General features: G+C 40.0%; 1 protein-coding gene across 1 annotated transcript in view; it reads left to right on the forward strand.

The window, feature by feature from the left end:
* Positions 1–21,356, forward strand: part of nav1a (neuron navigator 1a) — a 79,477-nt gene that overhangs the window by 29,313 nt on the left and 28,808 nt on the right. Inside the window, exons 7-10 of the mRNA XM_077724502.1 lie at positions 332–423; positions 6,081–6,890; positions 14,987–15,089; positions 15,825–16,154. Coding sequence (XP_077580628.1) covers positions 332–423; positions 6,081–6,890; positions 14,987–15,089; positions 15,825–16,154 — 1,335 coding nt within the window. The remainder of the gene's footprint in view (positions 1–331; positions 424–6,080; positions 6,891–14,986; positions 15,090–15,824; positions 16,155–21,356) is intronic.

The raw sequence follows: 21,356 nt of genomic DNA on the forward strand, positions 1-21,356 counted from the left end.
AAGCCATCTTTCTTATTTTGCAATATGGCCTACCAGTGTACAGAACTGGCTCACACCCACACAGGCTAATAAACATTGGTCCCAGAGGCTTTTTGTGGATTTTCAAACCAATTATTGTGTATCCCACAGAAAAATGTACACACACAATGCCCACTTGGTGCTTTTTGGAGCATAGATGATTCTGAAAGTGTCCACTAAAAAGCCTTTAAGGTGACCGAAGTAGTCACAGTTTCACATTCCCTTTTTCATGAAGCAAAGAATAAAAGTAAAATGTTTGCTGGTTGTGATCTTAAACTACAATAAGATATGAATTGATGTGTTATGTTGGCAGACTGCAGGTGCAGGAAGGTGATCTGTCACTAGATGAACTGAGCGACTGTTCGTCCGGATCCATAGAGATCTGCTGTGATGACTTGACAACAGGTAAGAAAAATGCACTTATGCTTAATGGCAATTTTTGTTTTCTAAACTAAGACAGCCGGTTCGTTGTTTTCGGCCAATTAACATAGGGGTACAAAACAGGTCAAAATGTTTTATTTTGTCCTTTTGGGTGCTAAGTGTGACACTTATTCATTCATGCTCGGCCAAAAGACCACTGAAGAGATTAAGGAATCAGCAGCTTCAGTCCTAATAAATGTCTCCTACTCACCATCTCTTGGCTGCCATATCTGAAAGAGGGTGGCACGGTTTAGAAAGTGTGCCTCGGCCTGCGGCTGTGCTGACTGCATTGGGTCAAGACGAAGAAATGGGAAATAGATAAGTGCTTAGGATGCCCCGATGAAGCAAGATGACATTGTTTATGTGGGTCAGTAATGGAATAAAAAGAGTATACTCGCTGCCAAGCAACGTTTACATTCACAATCATTTCATTTCAACCCATCATCCTTTCAATGCATCTGTACATCTTTAAAGCTGTAACCCAAAGTTCCCTCAACATTATTTAGCAAAAACACCTACTTAGATGTGGAAGACCAAAACATGGAGAATGCCAACAAACTAAAATTTCCCCTATAAGACCAAATCTTGCCCACTTTACTTACATATTTGATTTCCTGAAATTGGTGATTCTATCATTCAGTGGAAGAACATTTCTTTTTCTGCTTCTTCTTCATGGTAACAATTAGTTATTTTTACAGTATTGCACTTATTCCTAGATTAAACTACCAAAGTCTTGATTGAGTGCAAAAGTCTCATGCTGGAATGGGCATAGCAACGTCTTGATTTTGATACTCCTTGCTATTAAAGGCCGTTTTAGTATGTTAAGAGCAGTCATAGGGATCATTAGGGCTGAACTGTAGTTGGGGTGAGATTGTATGTAACAAGGCTAATTTAGACAGCACTGGAAGGGAGGGAGAGGATGAGTGTCTTTGAAGGCAAGGAAAAGAAAATATAAGTTGAAAAGAGGGGTGGTCAAGAGGATAAATGAAAATATCGTTGTCAAATGGCAAGTGTAGTCGAGTTTGTTCTGATTGGAAAAATACCCCAATCATGGGATTCTTGTTTTTACTTTAGTGAATTCAGTGATAACACAACCTTTGCCATCATCTTGTGGCTCTAATGGATACATGGACAATAACTGTGGCTGCAGCACCATATGGTCTTTCAATTAGATCCCAGTCTTACTGACCTTGTCATTCTCCAGAGATGTTGTGTGTGTGTGTAAGACAGAAAGAGAGATAAATTTGATAAATGTTGAACCATCCACATATGGTGTTTCTGAAGACAAATGTTAGGCGGATCGTATCCTTTTCCAGCACAGGAATTGTCTTTCCATATCTTAGACTTTCTTGCACATGTGTATTATAATTTACTTCTGGTCCCTAAATAGTCGTTTCAAGGATATCAGTATTGAATGTATGTATGGAAAACTGACATAAGTGTATGCTCACGTAACCATGCACAACCCTTGTATTACTCATTATCATTTTGATACTGATATAGAGCTGACTTTATATCTTAAAAAAATCCTTTATAGTACAAAAATCCCAAAATCATATAAGGGTCTTATAATTAATTTTACTGATGAGTGATGTGTATTCAAAAAAATAATTATATAAACATTCAGTGTATAATCAAATGTATAATTTTAATGGCCTTTTAATGAGTTCAAACACTTGAAGGACAACTTTATGGGAACAATTGTATTAACACTTGCATTGATTGTTTAAAAAAAACACTTAATTGTGTTTTACTTAGTTATTCAATTTGACTATCAGATGAAAGAGAAGAGCCCACTCCAAATCCCTTTTGACCTGTGGGGGTCACCACTCCCAATATAGAGAATCATGCTATGGTGGAGTAATCATGTGACAAATCCACCCTCACGCACACTATGCTGTAACCAAGCAACCATAACTGGCATTACAGCTTTGTGGGACACCCCAGGGGAGTGCAATGAGAATGTCAACACTAAGCCAAATGGAAGATTACAATTTAAAACCCTTAAAAACAAAGATTTTGTTTTTTTTCCTCCTCAAGACAAGCTGCGGATGCTCCATAATAAGCTCGTGACATTCATCACTCGCCTGAATGCTGTTTTCATTAAATTCCCAATTTATGCCTCCCGGACACAGTCATACTATTGTCATGGTTTGGCTTTAAGTGCTTGAATTCCCCAAATGCTAAAGCCAGTGAGTCATGCTGTGTATTATCACTATCCTCATTCATGAGTCAGATTAGCGTCAGATTGTCCCGCATGTGAATTATCTCAGCATTTGACCTTAAAAGTGGACCCCAGCAGTCATGTTACGTATGATTTTTAGCTGTGTGTCATAGCTGACTATTCATTACCATATCCGGTGGACCCACGAGCACTAGCGTGTTAACAGACATAACCAAATGAAGCAGGAGGTGATACTGTGAGGCAGGATATCCCTTTTCTGTCTTAAAAGCTTCCTCTTCTTCTCTACAATGCAAACACTCAAGCTTTTTCCTTATACTGTTCTCTTCCTCCTGTTCAGAGTTTGCTCAGTGGCCATTCAAATGACTTTTGAAGCTAAATCTGCTTCTTTGCTATGTATCTTGAGTCACACTTACACTCGTATTTTTTTCTCACTTCTACACCCCCAGTTTATGTGTGTCACCATTATTATTCATTTGTGCACACAAAAACAAGTATTGGAAAAGAAAGTATGAGTTTGAAAGCGAGACCATGTACCATCTGCACAACGGGGTTTAAATGAATCAAGTTAGGATAAAGACAGAGTAAGATTTGAACATTTGAGATACTTTGATAAGAGGTAGTTGTTTTAATTTGCAGCATTATAAAGCACCTCAGCAATGGCCGCACATCTATGCACTGTTAGACAACTAAACTTTGCAACAGCAATCAGTTCCCAACTATTCTGAGATGAATAGTTAAATATAGTATAGTAAAAGTGAAACTTTCCACATTCCCTTAAACACTTGTCACTCCTGCTCACTACACTTCATGTTGTGTGTTCAATCTACCCATTCAGCCTTGTATGTCTGTTTACCTGGTCTTAACGCGAGTATATTTTGAGTGTATGTGTTAAAGTGTTTTCCTCTAGTCTGAGCCAATTTCCCAAAGTTTTAGCTGGTGCTCAGCCCTCATATTCCACACAAACACACAATTCTCATATATGCCGACTGTGTATGTGATAAGTGATGAATGCAAAAAGTCAAATGTTGAGTGCTGGCTTCCATCACGCACTCAAACTGCCCCAATTTCTCTTGATGTCAAGCCAGATTGCTCAGGTAGGCTGCGAACTCTAGACAGGCGGTGTCCTGTGTGCGTCAGTGTGTGTGTATCTGTACCCCCTGTGCCATACAATCCTGCCTTGTGTGCACACCTTAACCTGTCACCAGGGAGGTTTAAGCACAAATGTTGCAGCAGCTATTAACCCCAAATGACATCATTCACTCTGTGGACTTGCCTGAATGACTGAACTTGACCAAATCACAGTTTTTCCAACTTTTTCCTCCCTGATTCTGTGCTTTTATCTTTTTTTTTCTAGTCACAGTTTAGAAAAGGGCTGTGACTGTTCTAACATGACCTCGTGTTCAATTCCAAAATCAGTCCGCACAGACAGGCTTTAATGAATCTAATGTGGAAGAAATATTTTTAAAGATTGTGCCTCAATTACATCAAACTGGGGTTGGATGAATGAGAACAGATTACACAATTGGCAATTGTTTAGTGTTAGGGTTTGTTGTACATTCTTTCATAATAGGAAAAACTGGTCTCACAGTGTTAAACAAACAATCCAATATTATAGAAGATTCTTTTCCAGAAGAATGGAAGATGAAAGATTCAATTCAAAAGGACAATGTTGAGGTTGTTGCCATTTTAGAAAGATGAGAAGGGCTTTAATAAATCCCAGCTCTGACCTATAAGGAGACTGACTGCATTTTGTTTTCTGTGAACGGCTTGGCCATCATTATCATTCCCAATGGAATGGATACAGTCTCTGTGTTTATGACTCTCTGTCTAATCATTTCTCAACTATCCAATGTCAGAATGGGACACGGGAATAACATTTTTACAACTGAAGCCAAGTTTCTCGAGATGGGATGTCCATTGGAGTGTTGAATTTGAACACGACAGGGCACTAGTGAATCCCTATATAGAGGCTTCTTTAGCCCTGTCTCATCAATGTGACACACAGGGAGAGAAAGATCCACGCATAGTGAGTCCACACATTACACACACACACACACTCAGTAGGATTCTAGACCGGGATACAATATCTGTGACACCACCCACACATGCACTTGTTCTTGTTTTAAAGCAACAGTTTATCAAAATGGTTTTGCAGGGAAGCGATTAGAACGCGCAGACATGGCTTAGTGGGCTCTGCATCCAAAATGGGACTTCTGCTGTGTATTTGGATGAAGGATGAAGTGGAAGAAAGGAAATGGAGATAGTTGATCTAATGCAGGTGGTGGTTATACTCATTATTTCAGGGCAGTTGGCTGCTAATTAAAGCAAAAGGCAGCACGCCTAGCCATCCCTGTGCATTTGGGATTGCCTAATGTCCCGTTAAACCTGCAGTTGAATGATAGTAATTCAAAATAATCGTGGGTGGGCTTCCTGTGGTTAACACACTTAAATTCTGAGCGTGAATGAGTGAATAGAACAGCAAATGTGATGATGATGATGATGATGGATTGAACAAGCATGTATATACTGGGGGTGGGGTCTTGTATTCTGGTGGCAATATTTGACATTGAGGAGCATTGCAGTCACATGCTGCTCAGCTTAGGGAACTGTATGTGATTACTATATGATATTAACAAAACTCAGTTTTAAGGCAGCAATGACAGAAAGGAATTCTGATTTTGCCCACATGGATGAGGAAGAGCCTAATTTAGATGCTGGATATTTACTGTAAAACCCTAGTGTTTGCACTTCTCCGCAGTATAGCACACCATCTGTGGTTTGAGAGAGACAGAAAGAGTGTATAGATTTCAGATGGATTGAAAATGATGTTTTAACTACATGTATTTGACAAAAGCTCCTAGCATGTCAATATGTGTAATGGATATGTGGAGGGTAAAAAAAACACTGACCGAGAGAGGGAATTGGGAAGCATGGGACCAATGAATCAGTCAGTGGGAGGAGGGCGAGTAAAAGACAAGAAGATAGAGGGAAGGCTAGCAGAGGACGAAGGCGGGTGAATGAGCCGGCGGGGGTAGGTTTGAGCAAACCAGCGACAGAGGGAGGAGAGACAGGGAAAAAAGGGGGTGTTGCTGCTGCTGCAATTGCTTCTCCTGTCAGTTGGCTGCTGCCTGCCTCACAAGCAGGAGGGGATGCACCAAGCAGAGGTACAGACGAAGAGGGCGGACAGTCAGCACTGCGTTTTGTTCCGGCAGCTCCATTGTCATCTGTGAGACGCTCTGTGAGGAGATGCATTTACATGTTAGATACTGACCTGCAGATTCATGGATTGGCAGAAGTGAGTAAAGGCGGCCACGCCGCATTGATACATTTGCCATTTTCAACTGAGGGGTCATAAGGGAAACAGACAGCAAATCTGATGTTTCTGCGTTTCACGCCATTTGTTTCAGCATGCCTGTGCATATATGAGAGCATGCCCCTGTTGTTTGGCTGTCTACAGGAGGTATGCTGGTGGCTAATGTGGCTAATATTAGCATGACAGCAAAGCCCAGGGAGCTGGACCTCAGGACTCCTGCAGTTTCCAGCCAGAATTCTTCAGTGCAGTCCATGGCCTCAAGGAAGCCGCAAGCAAAGCCATCCGCTCTACCTCAGGGACCTTCACGTCCCTCCAGGTCAGAGTTAAAGGTCTACCGGCCAACTAGCGGATCGATCCCGATTCCAGTTGCCAATCCATCCAAGCTACGCAAACAGCGATCACTCGGCAATTTGGCTGTACTCACTGATTCTGAGAAAAAGCTTAATCTGTACCAGACTCCCAGGTGGACTGATGATTCTGGCCAGCCTAGGGATGGCAAAGGAGAGCAAACTAAGACACGTCAGGCAGAGAGTGGTAAAACATCCCTTTCAAGAAAGTTTTCAAAGTCAGAACAATCCCTCTTCCAAGCAAAGCCTAAACCATTCAACTCCCAAACTGTGTCATCAAATCTGGGCAAGGCGAGTCGAATCCCAGGTCCTGGAAAACCACGGGGACCTTACGCAGAAGTCAAGCCTATTAGCAAGACATCCAATGGAGGCCAGAATCCAGGACAAGACCTTGATGAGCCCCTTAAGGCTAATAGAGCCAGCGGTACAGGAGTTAATGGTGGTAAACTTGGTGAGAAGGAAAAAATTGCCTCCCTCTTAGACGAGAACAAGAAAGAGGGGAAGGTGGTTGAAGGAGAAGATGATAAGGCCTTTTTAAAGGTGGATCCTGAGTTAGTGGTGACAGTTCTGGGGGACCTGGAGCAACTATTGTTCAGCCAAATGCTTGGTGAGTGCAATTTTTTCTAGACCACCTTTGCATGAGGTCAAGCATGAGACCAACACCACCTCCTAACAACATCTGTGTATATATCTATATATATATATATGTGAATAGGTCCATAAATGCTGTGTTTTCTTATTGATTTTTGCTCTGGAGTGCTGTCATGCACACAGGTGGGGGCAAATAATAGAAGCAACAACAAAATTGAGTGTGACCGTAAACAAGCAAACATGCTGTATGGATACTTGTGTCAATTTTTTTCTGTGGCCCAGCTGACAAACGCTTTTCCAAAGGGGAGTATTACTCTTGGCTAACATTGGAGCAATTGGATCTGACCTGAAATGTTGTCACTGTTTCAGAATCCCAAACATGACAGCGTTTGTTCTTCAATCAGTGTTTTCACTGTCCACATTCCAAATGGGCCGTTCATGATTTAAGCCAATGTGAGTAAGACCGATGGGGAGTGGGTGTTGTCAGGTGGCTAATAATAAGGCAGCATCAGTGAATCTGCATGCACAATTCAACCTAGTATCTGTCCCCTTTTCCTCTCATGTCGTACCTCCAACCCTCTCCTTAATGTTGATTGATCTTTAGGCTACAGGCAGGTGGTCAACACTCCTCTATTCACCTCTCCCATAGTTGCCAAGATCAATGGTCAAAGGTAGATAGATATGGGAAATGCTCACTTAATTTGCCATGTGTCAACAGAATAATATTGAAAACAGATCATTTGATTAAAGGAATCCTTTTCTTTTTGATATAATTTTATTTTCTTGCCTCACAGCCCAAATCCCCATTTTGTGTCATCTTAATCCCTTAGCCTGTGGGTATATGTGCTTGAGTCACATATAAAATATGGATTTTGGGTATTACAATCCTTGTTTTGATGTCCTTGGCCACACCTGTGTGCCCAAGGGCCAGGTAGAGAGGTAATAAGCGAGCCTGTAAAAAGGAGGAACGCAGTTTAAAGTAATGCATCAAAACTCTAAAAAAAAAAACTACTAGAATTATTGTACGTGAATGGCACAGATTCAATTCTGTCCAGAGGCAGAGTGAGGCATTTAAGTTTGCTGTGTATTCTTCACAAGAAACACAGCAGGTGTGTGGGTGAAATGTGTGAAGATGCTCACGAGTTTCTTCACCTTATTTCAGGAAAAGGCTAATTGTAACTTGCCCTGAAGTTGTGGACTCATCATTTCTCATATCCTCATTTCCATAGGGATATGTAGCTACTAATTGGTTTCAGCTCTGCATGCAATGTCCAATTGGAATACGCATCATATGCAGTTTATACGCTCTCTTAATCCTACTTTCATTTGCTTGTGGTAAAATTGTTAGTTCCTGTTCTTTGGTACATCGGGGTGAATCTTAAATTCAACATTGTTGTTTCCTCCTGCCACTGAAATAGTTTCCATCTTCTATGGTGACATCTTGAAGAATGCAATGTGACAATCCGCTTTGCCAGAGGGATGTCAGCAGTGGGCAGCGAGAATGTGAGACTAACAATAAGATCCAGTTGAGTTGTGTTAAGTTAACAGCAAATCATAAAACAGCTTCCATTCCGATGATAAACAGAAAATGATTGGAGTGGTTTCATTATGAGGAGATGCGATATAACTCAGTTTTTGCCTAATAAGAAGCAATGAGTGATTAAAAGATTATTGGTAATTGGATATAGAGAATTACTGAATTTGTGCTTCATGAGCTGCAGCTTTTGGTCTCTCATCCGCTGTAAAAGAATTCAATTCTAAATATCAAATACTATACACTGAGTAAAGGCTCACTAATTGGTTTCCCCATTGGGTTTTATAACATCACAAATAAAATGCCCACTCCTTGTTTGGAATGTCGGATGGTTGCACAGGTTCAAAAGCATTTCAACATCAGGTCTCTTCTTTTAATAACACCTTGGAGTCCCATTCAGCACCCGTAATGAGGTAAGTGTGTGTTAAAGAGCAATCCCTCAAGCATTGCCCTTTCTCAGCATGAGAAGATCTCTTTTAAAACTCTAGCAAGCTCTAGGATTAGTCTTTGCATCAAGATAATGAAAAGATTCAGCCTCCATTGCACTAATCACAGATCAATGATCCTGAAAAGGGTCGGTCAAATTTAAAGTGCATTACAGATTTAATGCCTAAAGGACATCTGTTTGGATTGGGATTTGTGAAGAGTTTTATTTCACAGAGGATCAGATATAGCAGATTGTATGGATTTTAGTGAAAGATCAGAAGTGTCATTTTTACATGTGTAATTTCACTATTGTCTGAGCCCATGGCATTCGTGCTGACCACCGAAGACATTAAAAGACAATGAACTGACACACACGTCGTTAAAGGTCGCCTTGAATAACAATGTGCTTGTTATTTCACAATGTGACAGTGTGTGTACGCCGGAACAATTGTGCACGCAAAGCTTTCCCTGGCATCCTTGGCAGATGCCTGGAGAACAATAAATGCCTCAGAAGAACCTTTTTTGGGGAGGGGGGGACCGAAGAAATATTTCAGCGTGCCTCTGCTTATTGCGCTTGTATTACTGAATCTCTTTTTGCCACCCGCAACATTGAAGGCAGTCGTCGCCTTCGTTAAAGAGCTACCGACATGACAAATAGACACGCTTGTAACGTGAAATATCGTTATTGCCCTCCCTCCTTCTTTTCCACTCACTCAATTATGATGACAGTTGACGGGATGGAAAGATCTGTCATCACTCAGTTAGCATAAGAGATATTTTGCACAACATGGCAGACCTTGTTTTTACCTGGTGGATCCAAACAGTCACCACAATGATTATGGATGCACGCCTCCTAATACAATTTCTCACAGTGGTTATATATGGGTGTGTTTGTGTGCATTTTGCATTGCATTGTGGTGATTCTCTTAAGACTTAATGTTGGAGCCATTGCATTAGTGCAGTCTGCTTCCTGCCATCCTCCACCCAAATTATATTAGAGCACTTATTGTTTTTGTCCTATCAGCTCTTACATAACACATATATGCATAGGTACATTTACTTTATATACATTATGTATAAATACTGATGGTAGACTCGCAAGCCAGTTTCGGTAGGACTGTTTTTGTTTCCTTACATAATCAATGTTAGAAATCAGTTTGAAAACAAAGGGCGTATTGTTAGTGGAATATCATTACAAACATAACACATGACCCCCTCTGGTGTATTCTTGTCACGAAAATTGTGTTACTGGGCAGTTTAGAAGGATACTAATATCAGTCATATGATGTAGATTGTGAGAGTGATAAAAGAAGGGAATATAGTGTTATGTAGGCCACCTTGTCATGAATGCTTAGTATTAGTCTTCTCTTTCTGTTCTATTTGTGTATTCCCCTTGTGATGGCTCAAACATTGTCATTTTAAGTGGATCTTTGATCTGCAATAACTTGAAATGTTATGACAGTATCAACGATGTCTGATCTGTCAGTATTGTATTCAGTTGTATTAGGCCATCACATACTATACTACTAAGGCATGGCTCAGCGATAGAGTAGTTGCTCTCAACCCAAAGCTTGTGGGTTGTTTTCCTATGTGCTGGTGACCATGGAAAAGTGACTTAGGCATGATACTAAATCCTATGTTGGAGCTGATGTTGTAGCACCAGTCCAGAAATACAGTATTTCTTGGCAGTTGTCCATCATTTCTTGTTGACACAAACTTTAAACATTCGTATTGACCTTTATTTCAAGTTGAAAGGGATTCCTTTTTTTAGGGAGACACTTGAAAAGTGACTTAAAGCTTTCCCATTAGAGTTGTCGTCTTACTGTTTATAAAGTTGGAATTAAAGGAGAGGTTAGGGCATTTTCATATTGACTTGCCTGTTTGCCTTTGGTCCATCTTTCAGTGCCAGGTCTGAGCTTAGATGATGAATGAAGATCTTATCTCTGTGCTAAACTCATCAAGCTTTTGGTGTTTTTAATCTGTCAGTAAGGGTTATTGCCAGAGGATGTTTTAGGCATGTTGTGTTGTTATCCTCACGGAGCATTTTCAGGAATAACAGTACACATTCCCCCTTGTGAGTTGGCTTGAATTGCTTATTTGATCAGAAAAATTAATTCTTATTGATGAGTCCAAATGCCAATTTCTAACTCACCTTAAAATTACTTGATTACTTTAGTTAGTTTTGTCAGTGGCTTTACCTAACCCAATTTTGAGAGTCAAATTCATATACTTTTGCAACATTTATATAATATACTGCATATAGGCAGCAAGATGTCAGCATCATCGGTGCAACTTGAGCATGATTGTGTTAGCCTTTTGACATTGCTATAAACAAATGGTGCTCCTTTTTTCCTCATATAATACAGTATTACTTTAGGATTTCCCCACTTTATGGGCCCGAGTGTCATCTGACTTTTTTTTGTGCTTTTTAGTACATTTTCCTACCATGGACAAGACTAATCGTTTTGCCATGGGGAAGTACTGTAGCTGTTCAGACTCAATACAATGAGGCATTATTGTGGCGTTCTCAATGATATATATGAGATCTAACTTTTGGACATCTGGCAGCTATCCCAGTCAAACAATTTATTAGCTCTTCATTGCAAAGGGTGTATTAAAAAGCTTCATTTAAAATCTGTATTTAAGATGAACATTAACAATTTCTTACAAACGTTTTAGACACTTCCTTGGTTGTTTGGTTCCTACAGGTAATTTTCAAACAGTGCTGTAATGATTGACTCCCTCAGAATTGTCGTTGAGGAGCTTAAAGCTACTTTATAAAGATGGGTGAGTACATTTTTTTTCTGGAACAGCCAAAATCAACCATACTAATCTACATCATAATTTTAATTACCACACTGGAGGATATTCTTGCCATTGTAGCTTGAGTGCATACACATGGACTAGATGAAAGGAAAGAAAAGAACCTAGCACCTATGCTCAAATCATCATTTAATTCTGCAAAACAGGTGCCTTTCACTGGTGACTGACTCAACAGAGTCAAGAAATGAAAGGATGCAGCATGACTGCACTAAAACATCCGCAAGGCCATAACCATTAGTCTACCTTTGGGATCTTTCTATCTTACTAATGGAGAGAAGAGACAAGTGACCCAGGGGAGGAAAATGAGTGCGGAACAGCTTCTTAGCTATTCCCCCATGCCATGCACTTTTGAAGATTAAGGTTAAAAACTTTCTACCAAGTGAATGTTACTCAAAACACTTTAAATTCTTCATATGAACGTCAAATGTGCCATAATACCATGGTAAACACAATTTAGCTATTTGCAAACTATTTAATTTGCTGATTTAACCAATTAAAATGAATAAGTAAACATCCAAGTGTATAATTTAAAATTAGGACTGTGGCCCCCTTCTCCCCCAACCGATAGACATGTGCTTAAACAAGATCCATGTGATTCATGGGTACCCCTGGGGAGCTGCTGGCTCTGACAAGGATATTTGCATTTCTAATCCCCTCTGCATCACCATCCCAAATGTCCCACCTGAGACCACCAGGGAAACAGCAGATGCTGGGCAGGCAGCCTTTTGCGAATGTACGCCTTCACGCAGACACACGCACACTTATTCAGACCGTATCCAATCAATTTGATGTCCTTGTTAACGAAAGCTACTCATTTAGAGCCATTAAAACTGTCAAATTAAAGGTTTGTTGTGTGTGGGGGAATCATATTTTGGTGTATGAGGGGATTTTTGTGGGAGGAACTGTATTAGAAGTTACTTTTGTAGGTGTGTGAAAGAAACTTTTGCTGTATGACAGTCATATTGTTGGAGTTTTTGGATGGGCCAAAGATCTTAAGTGTTTGTATACGTTTCCATGAGATGTGTTTTTGCAATGTGAAGAGATTTTTGAGTCTGAGTTATGGAGCTGTGTTTTTCTGTGTGTGAGAGGTTTATGGTGAGAGTGAGTTTTGTGTGTAAATGAAAGTCTTTGAGTTTTACACTGTGTGTGGGATGTTTTGGGGGTGTCTGAACTGTGAGACTTGTATGATGACTGTAGGATTCTTTTGGCAAGAGTAAGGATTTTCTTTTGTGCGTGTGGGTGCGTGTGTCTGATGTTTTTCCTGAGTTAGATGTGTCATAGTTTTTGGTGTGAAACAGGTTTTGAGAGGATATTTTTGGGGTAAATGTGAGGAGGTTTTATGTTTGTACAACTTTTGGGGTGAGATTGAAAGTATTTTTTAGGTGTAGTCTTCCCTTGATTATTGCGAATTCACTTCCTGGTGATTTTTTTTCCTGCTATTAATTATTTTAAAAAATGTTAAGTTCATAAAAATGTGAAAATCCACGTCAAAACTCGTAAGCGGAAGCCACTCCCCCCTGTCTTCCGCTTGCTACCAGGACTCACCACTGGAAAAAAAGTAGTTATAATAGGGGTGATCCTACATCGCGATTTTTTGATTATTGTGGCTATGTCTGGTCTTCATTAAACACGATATTTGAGGGTTTACTATATGCGTTTTTAAAGAGAAGTTTACTAATGAGTTAAATTTCTATATTTGAATATTAGACAGTCTGTGGGAGGGCTCAAAAGGTTACTCACTTAGTTCTTCTCCCTGGTCAAGGCAGTGACTAAAACCGCTACTTCTCCATTATTCGTGAAAGGATCAAAATGAATTTTTTCTTGTTAGGGCTGATATGTCGTTCAAATGGTGGCAGTATCACTTCTTTTTTTGCTTACCAGGTCATAGTTAATTTTATTTTAGTGTATACTGAGCTGCTCTACAGTACTGTAAAAGTTCTATGTAGTGTGGAGTGATCCGCCAACATTTGGAGCACGTGATTAACTCAATGAGTTGTCCATCCTCTGGAGCTTCCAACTCAATCGCTGCGACCATTTTCCTTTGGGGGGAATCAATAAATGACCGGGAGTGGTCCTCTGTGAGCTGATGCTCGTGTGTGTGTGCGCGTGTGTGCACGTGCTTCAGTCCATGTGAGTAACACAACACACATGGATATTTGCAGTGTTACGTCAGTAGCTGTTGTGATTGACACACAGTTTGCATTCAGGAGGGGTTGTCACCCGGCTTCATGTCCTCAAAGACTAACTGGTCGCATAAGGGTGTAGAATTGGGTGCTTGTATTTCACGTATTGCAGTATTAAATCAAAATGTGTTTTACACATTAAAAAAGATAGAGGACAGAAATCACAGTGGTTTGCTTAGCTTAGTTCTGTATGGTAAATCACAACTTACAAATGATGGAAATTTGATGTCTTTGTATGTTCTGGCTGGATTTGGGATGTGATTTTAGTTTGAGCACATTAACACTGGTTTCTAGTAAAAGTGCTCACTCACACATAGTATATATTTCTTGAATAATTCTGAAAAGACAGCATTTTTTCCTCCATGCTATTTTTGAGTTTCAAATATGAAAGCAAGCTTTCATAAGCATCAAGGCATGATGTCGATATCTTGGCGCCCTGAAATCTTTCCAAGGTTGTTTAAATCCGATTTAAAATTGTATTGTCCCTCACTGCATTTTCTACTGGAAAGCCTCATGGGAGGTTCTCAAGAGACTAATACCCACTCATAGACACACACACTCACACACCCTTGTCTCACACACACACACACACACACACACACACACACACACACACACACACACACTTGGAAAACTGCTGCTTTGCATGAGTCTTTGCTGCCCAAGCAGATTACAATATAATTGGGAGTAAGACGAATGCCATCATGAACCCAAGTGAAAAGCTTTTGCTTTATTTTCTGATGGGCAAAGAGTCATAGTGCAATGAGAGGACACCTCCACTTTTTAGTCTTTCCGTCTTTTATATTTGTATGTATTTTTTTTGTGTTCATGATATGGAAAAACTCATTTTAACCTTATTTTGGTGCATGATTTCAGTATATGTTCGCCTAAAATTAAAAATGCTGTCGTGACAAGCATAGCAGATGAGTGGTTTGTTTTCTCACAAAAACATCCAAACCTTCATCTTAATTGTGAATTAGTTATTCTGTACATGCCAGATGACTGGCAGGGTGTAACCTTTTCTCCCGGGCCAGGACACCAATGACAATTGATATAGTAAACTAATGTTTAGGTGGATGTTGTCTGTGTTGAAATGCAGTGTGGCCTTCTGTCTAAAAATATCCCTTTGTGTTTGTTCGCGTGCAGACTCCGAGTCCCAGAGGAAGAAAACAGTGCAAAATGTTTTGGACTTACGGCAAAACCTGGAGGAAACCATGACCAGTCTGAGAGGGGTACAGATGAACCAGAGGTCAGGCACACACACAATAAAAGTTTATTCTTAAATCTAAACAACACTCTTTAGAACAAGCAGAAATTATGCAAATAGGCATATATTTAAAAATACATCTAAAAAACGTGTAATATCCACTTAATCTGGGTGCGAGCTCACGTTTCTATTTATACAAAAGTGAGATTATTTTCATGCTGCCTTCAAAGTCCACTTGAACTGCACGCTCATGACTCACAAAAACGTGCTTAATCCTTGGATTATGCACGTTTATTCCTACCTTTTCTGCTTTTTTCTCAATGACTGCTTCACGTTAAGAGTCAGCAGATGTGTACATTAAATCCTTTTGTGTGTGCTTACCCAGTCATTAGTCCTCTTAGCCTCTGTCAATGGCCTTGCAAATCAACAGCTGCGTCCCTCCCACAATATATTTTATTACCTGGCTCTTCTATTATACATTACCTTGTATTTTTAACTCACTAATTACATTCTACAACATTTGAAATTTCTTCTGTTGGAAAAAACATTGTGTTTTTATACAATCCATGTGCCCTAACTGACGATAGTCAACACATAGCATGAGAATCCTCCATTGACAGTCTACAATTTTTACCTTATTTGTCAGAAAGTTTTTTTTTTCCTGAAACTAATTCATTTAGTGTTTAGTCAAACATCACTATGACTATCTCCATCATTCATCATCAACATCATTTGATGCTCTGAAGTAGTTCAAACACCATCTTTCTCATTCTATAGCTGTTTGCCGGGGAACGTGTGCTACGACAGTGATGAAGCTACTGCGTTTTCCATTTCCAGTCTATCCAATCGCTCCTCTCCATTGTCGTGGCGCCACGGTCAAGCAAGCCCACGTCTCCAGGCTGGCGACGCCCCATCTATGGTCGGCACTCAATCAGACCTCTCCCTCCGGATCAGCCATACCTCTCGCATCCATCTCATAGAAGATCTGGATGACACTGATCCATCCCTGCTGAAAGGAGATTACTTGAGCGACAATGACCTCGGTGGGAAAAGCCCCAATGAGGACGATGAAGATGATGATGTGGACATTGATGATCTGGAGAATGGGTAAGTTGCAATTGCTCTTATTGCAAAGTCTTTGGTGTGTTGTCTGTTTGGTATAATTTTCTAACTCTTCATTGCAAAATGTTGGAATGGTTTTAAGCACATTGCCCAACTGCAAAGAAAGAAAGACTAATTGTAGTTGTGTGTATTTGTGAAGAGTTGTGACTCCCTAGAACTAAAATCCTAGAGCTGGCCATGTACTAACATTTCCATGGCAACCACAAAAATGCATTGCTTAGTCACTCTGTTGCAACACAATCCAGGTCCCTGTTGTATGACTTTATTCATTCGATTATAGACTGAGCATGAGCAAACCGCACATCGAAAAACCATAGCTGTAACTATTCCGGGAAATATTTCTATTTTCTAAATAAATTAATTAAAATTGGGAAAACTTCCAGTCAAGTCTTTTATCAGCAAACGATCAGTACTGTCATTGCCACTAGAGGGCAGTGCTATCGTTCTATTCGTGCTTTCTCTGAAGTCTAGCCAATCTGTTGTCAGGAACAGCTTCATCCTGGATTACTATTCGCCTATATTTTATATTTGATAGAACATACTCATCCATTACACATAAAGGCCCTCCCCAGTCACTCAGAGGTCACAAACCATTGAATTTTCCCACAAATACAGTATTAAGCTTCACAATGGTACATAGTACTTTTTTTTGCTGTCATCTCTTTGTTTTAACATTGAAATGAAAACAAGGCTATCATTTTGGCGTTTTTTTAAATTAAAATCTTGTTTTAATATCTTAAATAACGTTTTTCAGTGACTAATTTGATTTATAGTGTATCATCCAGTACACTTGGTTTGTTTATGGTGACTGTACCACAAACTGTCTGTACTCTCTTAGTCAGGCACCCCTCAAGTCGCTTATCCATTTCCTGTACGGGGCCTCTGCCTGTCTGCTGAGTTCCGCACATCTGGAACTAGAACGATCCCTTATGCCCCCCCTCGACAAACGTGCTTACTGACACACACCCACATCATTCTCACACGCAGGATGAGGGCTCACACGGAGGTCATTGCTGTGTGTGCGTGTGTGTGTGTGTTGAGTTAATATACGACAAAAACGAGGTGTGGTTCATTGTCAAATTGTCAGTTCTGGTCTCAAAATCTGTTCACAGCTGAGAAATTGTGACATGTGCAAATGCGTCATAAATCATTGATTGCCAAAGTAGTTCCTGGTCTTTGTGAAAAACATTATTGGTCATGTCTGCTACCTTGGAGGCCACTCAAATCCAAGGTTAGCATAAGGAGTTCATCACAGATTATTTACTCTTTTAACTCCTGTGTTCAATAAATGTGAACAGACAGTATAAGAATTCTGCACGCATTCACACATCCATCTGTCCACAACTGCAATAGCATGGCACTTATTTTCTGCACTGCTGGATGTAGACGATTTGGTTTCAGGTTGGTTGACTTTTCACCCTCCCATTAGTAAACACATTGTTTCCATGGTTACCATGTGAAACAAGCTCTATTGCTCCATCAGACTTGTGAATTATGAATGCACTCATGTGGTGCGGGACAGACATATATACGTACAAATGTTAGTGATGCTACCGATAATGTGTTGGAACAAGATGTGCCTTGGTTAAAGTATATTGTTTTTATTCTTATTGTTCTATTCAAAAGTTGAAGTGAGCTCTTCTGCTTCCCTTTCTGTTTGACAAAATAGGGAACTGAATGAGAAATTCTTTTCAACGGATCAAATATGTTGTCTTTTCACCTGTAACTGAGGACTATAACGGCTTTGTTTATTTATTTTTTGGACCATCACAATTCTCCAGTTCCTCTAATTCGATTTAATTCAAATGACTGTCATTTTCCTTCCAAATTATGTGCGTGTGATGGTGGGGGTGCCTAGCTTTTTGTGTGAATAATGCGCAAAAAATGTACTCTAACCCCATCTGCTGGCCAACTACGAATTGAAACCTAGGCACCCAAGCACACATGCATTACTATTGGGATATGAGTTGTAATCTAATTATTGCGTATGCTTTCTGTGCCCAGACACACACACCAAGGGATTCCCACTGTTGAGCGATAGATCTATTACGCTATGATTCAGCCTGAAATCCACTAACTTTGCCCTTCTCCCAAACGGCAACACAGCACTCTGCCCCACCCTCCTCAAACAGCATGAGCAATGATCATATCTCAATGAGACTCCAAGCAAAAGGGAGTCAACATTGACAAAGTCATCAATAGTGTGTATAGGGATAAACAAATACTTACTACAACCACTATGCATGCAGCAATTAGAAATACTATAGCCTAGGAAGGCTGTCAGGAGGTATGCTGTTGTTTGTGGCATTTCCTAATGTTGAAAGTAGTACATGCGGTGTGCTTGTCAGTTCCAACCTTGCTTGGCCCCTGCAGGCCTTGATGACTTCATGCAATTCTCCTTGCAGTCTTTCTGCTCAGTGGAGCATGTAATCGATGATTTGCACCGTCAATATATAAGCAACACCCCTTCCCGTCACTGTCTTTCTATTGTTATAGTGGCATATGTGTGGGAACAATAAATGATTCAATCTTAATAACTCCCTCTGTAATTGTAATATAGCTGACTAGCTATATCGCCCCCAACATGCTCGATAAACTTTTTTTTTTATATATATATATCCCCTATGTGTCACCTCTAAGCTGCAGACTTGACGCATCCTGCGAGTGTGTTGATAGAAAATGTTTTAAGTAGAAATAAGGGATTATGTAGCTCAGCATTTTGCAAGAAGGAAGTCCTAATGAAAACTTGCCAACTTGCTGAAATATGTCTTTCTGTGGGAGAGCGGAGCAGGGAACCCAGCTGAACCTCTCCCCAGTGTCAAATGAGTGAAACTTTTAAAAGTTTAATTTAAAAGATAGTGAAATAGTAATGGTTGGTGTCATTGAAGAACAATTGTAATGTGTGTGTCCACAATGTGTTGGCCAAACCCCAGCTTCAATTCAACATACCCTGAGAGAGAGAAAAAATATAGAGAATTTAAAAAATATAGAATATTTTAATTGGAACCTGTCAGCCACATATGGAATTGCAATGTAGCAGAACAGCAAAGAAAAGGACCAATTTAAACTTGGGCACTTTCAATGCAAAATGTTTTTCGAACCAGGTAAGTTGTAATTAAAAAAAATAACAGGAGTGCCACTTTCAATAATAAGAAAATGTTCAACGTTTTGTCTGTGCTCATTGATGATGTAACTGGCACCATCTGTAGCAGTGGGGTGCTGCTGGCAAACAATAATGACATTAATTTGTATGTCCGCTTAAGTGGCACAAAGGAGGTGCCCTCACACGACCATGCACAAAAATACGTGAACAGATTCAACAGAGAGTAACATATGGGGTTGCGGGAGGGGGGGGATTTGCAGCCCCATATCCACCACCACCCCCATCCCTTTCCTGACATCTCCCTTTTGGACCCTCTTTTTTTCACACACTGTTGCAAGAACAATTTATGGCTCAAGTCTTTTTAGGACACGCCACGACTTCAAGACAAACAGCCGTAAGACTGCTTTCGCTGCTAAATAAAGCGTATATCTGTATTCTTTATCTCTTTCTTGTCTGTGTCAACATGGACAAGCATGCATGAATTCATGTTTGCACACTTGACATTGGCGGTCAAGTTGACTGAAGTCAGTTGCTGTAGGAATGCTTGGATAACACGCCTACTGGCTGATTTGTTTGATTTTGGGGGGAACAAAAAGGCTGTATAGAATAAAATATTCTGTCATGGACAGAAAGCACATGTTCTTTTTTATCATATGGATGACTGTGGCTAGATTTATCCTGCACCTCCCAGTGCTAACACATTTTAATGTCTATCTTTTCTCAAAATGATTTTCCTTACCAAACTTGCAGGTATGCTGAAGCATAATAGCATTATTGTTAATGTATAACTACTAATTCTTACGTAGCAGTACATTGCACTGCATTGGGTTAACTTTTGCCCCTTTTGATTCAGCTGGCAACTGACAAAATGTATTACATATATTTTAACGATGGATACGGACGTATTTTACCATAATTGTAGTCATGTTGTAATCTCTATGGGTCATGATGTGTGTGTGTGCGTGGTTAGCACATCCGCCTCACAGTTTTGAGATCAAGGGGTTCAATCACAGTGGGTTTTTACCTTCCATACTGAAAACATGCATGGTAGGCTGGTTGAACACTTTAAATTGTCCCTTGGTATGAGTCCAAGTGTAAATGTTCATCTCGTGACCTTGCAATTGTCTGGCAATCAATTCAGCCTGTCCCCCCGCTTACTGCTCATAGTTGGCTAGAATCGGCTTAAGCGCCCCTGCGTATATAAATATTATACATTTAGTGTTATTGTCATGAGGCATATTCGAATTATCCTGTTTCAGCGTAGAAAAGTTGTGATACGTCAGACATGTAGTTTCTCTGCATCTTATATAGATTTTCTTCTTCTGCGCCCATGGCCCATCCAAAGCCAGGGTCACGACTGCAATGGCATTGCAGCCCCACCTGCTCAGGCCTTCTAAAACTCTATGGCAACAAGATGCCATGATCCCTGATATTTCCTGAGGTTTTATGATGTCATGCTTGCAAAGGAATAAAAGACCTGAGGGGAATGTGGTAAATATATCGTTCATGGGCGGTGGATCCCCAGGTAATTCAAGGGGATGCTTTACCATGTCAACAATATGAATAAGCAAATACAAACACAGTGGGCTTGAGGTGACTGAGCAGTTCAAAGGTCACGACTTTTGTCTCGAAACCAATTTCACCACATTTCCTTTAAGGAAAGACACCAATCCCTTTCTTCCGGTAGCTGTTGCTTTGACCTCTTTGTACAATTTTAAGGTGAAAGTGGCTGCCAAAAAATACACCCTGTGAGAAACAACCACTGAGTAATTCAATACCATTTCAATATTCTTTAAAAACATCATTAAATAGTTTTGTTAGTTGAGATAAAAAGCATTAGTTACACCAAGACATGAAAATATAATGTCAAATAATAGTGACCAGAATGATGATTGTACGAGCTTAACCAATGAAAATCTTAACTCAGATTTCACTAGAAGCGATGATATAATGTGGAACAATTTTTAAAAAATGATTCGAATAAATCTGTTACTATTTCTCCTTTTTACTATAACATATGTATCACATTAAGTGCAGTACATATTTTCTTTTGTTTGTGACAGCAAACTGAGCAATAAATAACA

The sequence above is a fragment of the Stigmatopora nigra genome, chromosome 1, assembly GCF_051989575.1.
Source record: "Stigmatopora nigra isolate UIUO_SnigA chromosome 1, RoL_Snig_1.1, whole genome shotgun sequence".
NCBI classification, from domain to species: domain Eukaryota; kingdom Metazoa; phylum Chordata; class Actinopteri; order Syngnathiformes; family Syngnathidae; genus Stigmatopora; species Stigmatopora nigra.